Here is a 6,055-nt window from a genome sequence, read left to right as displayed (position 1 = left end):
TACTAATTATCTTCCTACCAAATATTCATATTAATTCATCTTCCATTTAGTTTGATTCCACAAGAACCAAAACCAACTCTTTCATATTGATTAGCTAACATATTAAAGTAGTGAACATCTGATTCCATATCTTCCTTCACTCAAACTCATGTTACGACTTCTCCAAAATATATGCTCTCTTGCAATGGCAGACACTATAAAGAAGAAAAAATGGAAAAGTATATGCTTCTTTTGGGAATTTTCATCTTGCTTGCCAAGTACTCAAAGATCAGACTTTGTCCATACATTCTCTCTAATTTTTGGCGAAGTATATCCTTTCCTGTTTCTTCCAATCTGCCTAAGATTTAGTGATCAGAGTTACCTGGTAGAATTTTATTTTAGATGTGATGGTTATTATAAAATAGGCACTCAATTTTTTATGACAATGAAACTTGCAATCGCTACCCTTAGGGTGCACACAGGGGTAAACTTTCCTCCATTATAATAACCTTCACATATAAGAGATGTACACTGCACTAGACAAGTCTAATGCAACCAGGTGAAAGATATGCTTTAAGATATGACATGCGCATAACTCATCTCCAAAAAATTAGCTCATGATAAAAACTGCCCAAGTCCATATAAGCAAATCACGATGGGTCTATTCTAAACCAATGGGGACTCTAAGTCATTCTAAAAAGAGTCCTTGAACATTACCTGATAAAACATAATTGTCTTTAAAGATCCAGAAAGGGGTGATGGTGCTAAATTCATTACTGTATCAATCTCTAAGTTAGCGTGCAACATGAACATAAAATGGCAAATTAGTTAATCCTTTCTGTTTCAATTTTGTGTCACTTATTTTTCTTGTTAGTCCATCTCAAAAAATAAAAGAAAAAAAGAATGTGTTTCTCCATAAATTGTTAATCACAACATCCATACAACATTTAAAAGAAAAAAAATCACTTTCTTAAATAGGCTAAACAAAAAAATACTAGTTGATGCATGAAATAGAATGGAAGGGATACAATTTGGGGTTGAGTAGCAGCTATCAAACTTGTTGATGTTCTTCAAAGAGTATATCTATGTATAGAATTTCACTGCACAATAATGATACCGAATTTGAATCCTTAATCAATGGAAGAGAGATCAGATTCCAAGAAAACTAGTCTTCAATCTTTTCATAAGTACTGAATAATTTTGCCAACCAAAAAGCCTTGACATCCTTTCATCTCAACTTTAAAAACTCGAAGCAAAGTAAAATTACAAGTTCTCAAACTTCCATCACTCAGCAGAGGATAGAAACTGAAATCTCAGGCAGACAACCACCTTCTCTATCTATCTATATCGGAAAAGGTAAACTCAATTCAATTTGCAAATGGATTGTACTCTTCAATGGGTTCTTTCTTATTGCATCTAATTTCACCCGCAATGTGATAGGTTGTCAAATTTGAAGATGAGTTCCTCGCCATCCCTTCTTTTAAAGAAAAAGGATCGAGTGTAAAAGAGAAAAGAGAGAAGCCTGGATTTCTAGCAGTCGTTGATTTCTCCATTGTGTGCTGTCCTACTTGCATTATTTCGTTTGAGTTGTTACTACTTCCCTAACTCTTTCCATGACCAGATTCAGCGATGTTGCCATCAGTAGCCTTTTGTTCCTGTAGGAAACAGAGAATGCAAAAGAAGAGAGAGATGACTAGCTTATTAAGTAAAAGAAAGTTATCGGACGTAAATAAGTATCTAAAACGGAAAGAGAGCAGTAGAACCTAATTAGAATTATGTAGCAATTACTTATATAGGTATGAAACAAGACAAACCTTAGAATTGAACCTCTGTTGTACCCATTTATTCAGATCATCTTCTTTCATCCTAGCACGATTCACCCTTATAAGAAAAGGTGTACTCACATATATTCCCTGTTGAACAAACGTCTTCATTTCAAGGCAGCCTCGGATAGTCACATGTCTAAGAACTGGAAATTTAAGAGCATTGTTCGTCAGAAAGAAATGCCCCAACTTAGGCAGCCTGCGAAGCTCCAGTTCTAACAAGAGGGGAAATAAGGTGATGATTCCTTCTCCTTCTCCTTCTGTGATCACTTCTTCCATTGATTGACAGTGTTCTATACATAACAGTTGGAGATTCAAAAGACCTTTGGCCACTGATGGAGACATCAAGTTTCTCAATTTTCCACAACTATATATAGTCAATGTTTCAAGTTTGTTGAAGTAGTCAGTTGGAAGTTGGTGAGAGCATAGAGCACTTATGCTTTCAAGTTTCCAGATGGTAAGATCTTTCAGGTTGGGACAAGAAACCTGCAAACGTTCAAGTATTAAATTTTTTTAGATAAAAAGGGTATATCCGAGTCATTTGTATAATGATAAAAGTGTAGACTTTGTGCGAGTAAATATCTTCATGCTTGAGTAAAAGGTAAAAGTTTTATTCATAAAGCTGGTTTTCATATTTAAAGAAGTTTTTCTTTTTTCATGATAAGAAGCAAACCTTTTCATGAAAAAGAGGATTTGAGTGAGTGATGGATTTGTTGGCTGTAGGCCACAAATTTTGGAACTCAGGTAACTCATAGAATCTCATTCTCCATAACTGAGGGAACTCAATGCCCTCAACGTTTTCACTGCAGAAGTGAGTGAGGCATTCCAGAGATTGAAGATCCAACTGATATAAATTGGGGAACTTGATTACTTTGTGTGAGATGTTCAATAAATATGTTAAATCACAATTAGAGAGGATGAGACGTTTCACATTCTGAAATCCATTCAGCTGTAACTCAGTCAACACATTATTAGAGCCCTTTCCGATTGACTCTACAAATTCGCTCTCCTTCAACAGGTGGCAGATCCAATCACCCAATGGGGCAGTCTTGGTGACCTCTAAAGAAATTTTCTTGTCGAACTGAGAAGTTCTTTTGGAACCTTCTCTACCCACTATAAGAGTGTACTGTGTCAACTTGGAGGAAAGGCCCAAGTTATTGTAGATCACATCAACAGAACAGTCACCCAATGTCAGTGCAGTCAATCTTGATAAGGATTCCAGTTCCCTCAAGGTGGAGTAACTACAATATTCTACTCCCACCATAAGTAGTTCCTCCAATCGAACTAGTCCTGATAACACCCCTGCTGAAATCCTTTTACGTATTTTATACCCATCCCAAAACTTTAACATAATTAGATTGGTCAATTTTCCTATCTCCACTGGCACCTCCTCTAACTGAGAATTACTTATGATGAGAATTTCTAAAGTGACAAGTTCCCCAATAATGGATATGTCATCTAACCTTAAATAATTCAGACACAACGTCCTCAGACTTGACAACCTCCGAATGGATGCTGGAAAAGACAGAATGGACTCGTAATCTCTGTGTCCCCTCATGCTTAAGACACTGAGTTTACACATGCCATCAAAAAAGTTGTCCTGTAATTTTAATGGCTTTTCAGAATAGAGCTGTAACATTAGGAGCTTCAGTTTTGGGCAAACTACTGGGCTACGAAGCTCATCAAATTTATTTGCAATAATTGACATGTGACTGAAATGCTCATAAGAACTTCTTCTTGGGAACTCTTCTGAGTTAACATCGTGACTTACCATAAAGTTATGCTCTCCCTCAGACGCAATACTTATAGCCACATCACGGATCACATCATGCATTTTGACAAAAATTTCTCTTGAACCTACGGATAACAAGAAACGATCTTTCAATGTTTCTAACAGAAGGCACACCCTATTTCTTGCTCCTTCTATATTTTTAATTTCCGAAAAGATGCCAAGCCCCATTCCATATGTAAGCAAATCTTCAGACCAAATATTACTATCTTCCTTGAACAAAGAACAAAGCAAAAAAAGATACCTGGCTTCATCACTTTCCAAGTAATCATAGCTTAGCCTCAGATGTTTATACACCTTAGTGTGCACTCCAGGGATATTTCTTGTTTCTGCATCATGTAATTGTTTAAGGGCATCCTCCCATGAAGGCTTGGTTTTATGCTTAAGCGCTCCTGCAATTGTAATAATTGCAAGTGGCAACCCCTTGCATTCTTTGGCAACATCTTTTACTACATCAAGTAGAGAAGGATCGTCAGCTAAATTACCAACTTTCTCCTTGAAAAGGATCCATGCTTCCTCTTCAGGTAAAGTTCCAACTTCCATGATCTTCTGAGCTCCCATTGCTTCACAAACATCTCGGATACGTGTCGTCAATGTCACTTTGCACCGATGGTTTTGGTTGCTACCGCTGGGAATTCCAAGTTTCTCTAGATCATGAAGAGCCTCCCAAACATCATCCAAAATGACAAGGGTGCGCCTGTTCTGATCCATTAACCTTGTATGCAGCTGATCTCCACGGCTCCAGAAATTATCCCCTTCTAATTTCAGCCCGAGTCCTCCTGCGATCTCACCCTGAATTCCTTTCAAGTTTGGTTGTTGACTGACAGTTACCATGACAATATCATCGAACAACCTTTCTTGTATTGCCTTATGTCTGATTTTTTCAGCAAGTGTTGTCTTACCAACACCACCCATACCACATACCCCAATCATAGTGACCCCGTCATCTTTCAAAGCTGCCATGACCTCATCCTCTTTCAATTTTCTGGAGTCAAACTTCTCAACAGTGTTACGATATGTAACCTCACTTTGTACTGGAAGATCATAGGAGAAAGCATTTGGATTGGTGCCTTCAGTCTGAAGTTCAATCAACTCCAGTGTAATTTTCTTGGCTCTCCTGCTCAGTGAGTAACGTGACTTCAAGTTTGGACACCAACCATATCTTTCAACCTCAGTTCTACCTCGCTGCATTACAGCTGTGACATCTACAGTAGTGGTATCAACACTAGTTAACCAAGCCTTGCCATTGGGTGAAATGTCTTTTAAGTTTCTCCGGGCATCATTCGCTCTCTGCTGTACCTCACTTCTGATATTCTTCAGCTTCTCAGATTCTTTATCCATACATCTGATGTTTCTCTTGTAGTAAAGCAAATACCCAATCCCTCGCACAACTGGCTGCATCAAGCAATCTGTGACTTTTTCCACAAAAATAGATAACAATTCCATTGCTAGTATAGTTTAGTAATAAGCCTTTTTTTCAACTATCAAGTCTGAACTCTGCTATTTCTTTTTTATTTTTCTTTTTTGCTTTCTAATTCTCTCTTTTTGACTGGTTTTCTTAGTTACTGGAAGGTGTCGAAATGAAAGTTAAATGAGCAACAATGTAAAATTTGATATGAAAACGAAATATCAGAGAGCGCTAATGGAGAATTTGGAATGAGAATTAACGAAATATGAGAGGAGCGGAATTGGAGAATTTGGTATGAAAATGAAATATGAGAGAGCAATCGGAGAATTTGGAATGAAAGCTAAAAGAGTAAGAATGTAGAATTTGGTATGAAAATGAAATATCAGAGAGCGGGAAATGGAGAATTTGGTATGAAAATCAAAGATTCGAGAATTTTATGTGAAAATGAAAGCTTAAGAGAGGTAATGGAGAGTTTGATTGTGTTATTCCAAGCAACAGATTCACAGAGATTTATAACGTGTGCATTCAGGGTTGAGAATAACAAGAGTGGGGTCAAAATAATTATCTTTAAAGCGAGAGTATTGATTAGCTAACATTTTAAAGAAGTGAACATCTAATTCCATATCTTCCTTCACTCAAGCTCATGTTAAGAATTTCCCAAAATATATGCTTTCTTGCAATGGCAGACACTATAAAGAAGAAAAAAAGGAAAAGTAATTGTTGCTTTTCGGAATTTTCCACTTGCTTTCAAAGTACTCAAAGATCAGACATTCTCTCCAACTTTTTGTTAGGACCGGAAATAAGCAGGTGTAAATGCGGAAGCTAGCAAAGCAAACCTCGAAACACCACGAGTAAGAAGACAACGAGAAATATACCAAAAGACACAAAGATTTAACGTGGTTCGGTCAATCGACCTACGTCCACAAAGGAGATGAGCAATCCACTATAAATATGAGAGTACAAAATACAGAGGGAAACAACCTCAACCAATTCACTCGGAATACATGGGAGGTTCACACAAGTGACAACATATCAAGCTTGTGAACCATAAATTTT

At 37.1% G+C, this 6,055-nt stretch overlaps 1 protein-coding gene across 1 annotated transcript; it reads right to left on the bottom strand.

Annotated features, from left to right (window-relative positions):
• Positions 1-954: 954 nt before the first annotated feature.
• On the bottom strand, positions 955-5,747 carry LOC107024343 (probable disease resistance protein At1g61300). The gene is made up of 3 exons (XM_027913764.1): positions 2,476-5,747; positions 1,794-2,288; positions 955-1,634 (listed from the first exon to the last, which is right to left on the bottom strand). The coding sequence occupies exons 1-3, from the start codon at positions 5,035-5,037 to the stop codon at positions 1,581-1,583; spliced, it is 3,111 nt and encodes a 1,036-aa protein (XP_027769565.1). The 5' UTR covers positions 5,038-5,747; the 3' UTR covers positions 955-1,580.
• Between the last annotated feature and the right edge of the window lie 308 nt (positions 5,748-6,055).

Source organism: Solanum pennellii, chromosome 1, assembly GCF_001406875.1.
Source record: "Solanum pennellii chromosome 1, SPENNV200".
In the NCBI taxonomy this organism is placed as follows: Eukaryota; Viridiplantae; Streptophyta; class Magnoliopsida; order Solanales; family Solanaceae; genus Solanum; species Solanum pennellii.
This window is presented reverse-complemented; position numbering and strand designations above follow the sequence as displayed.

What these genes read in the sequence shown, in the direction of transcription:
- LOC107024343 (XM_027913764.1), bottom strand. Translation starts at nt 5,037, where the DNA reads ATGGAATTGTTATCTATTTTTGTGGAAAAAGTCACAGATTGCTTGATG. An exon ending in ATCCTCTTTTTCATGAAAAG is followed by an intron (nt 2,289 to 2,475) that starts GTTTGCTTCTTA and finishes GAACGTTTGCAG; the next exon opens with GTTTCTTGTCCCAACCTGAA. An exon ending in AACAGAGGTTCAATTCTAAG is followed by an intron (nt 1,635 to 1,793) that starts GTTTGTCTTGTT and finishes TGTTTCCTACAG; the next exon opens with GAACAAAAGGCTACTGATGG.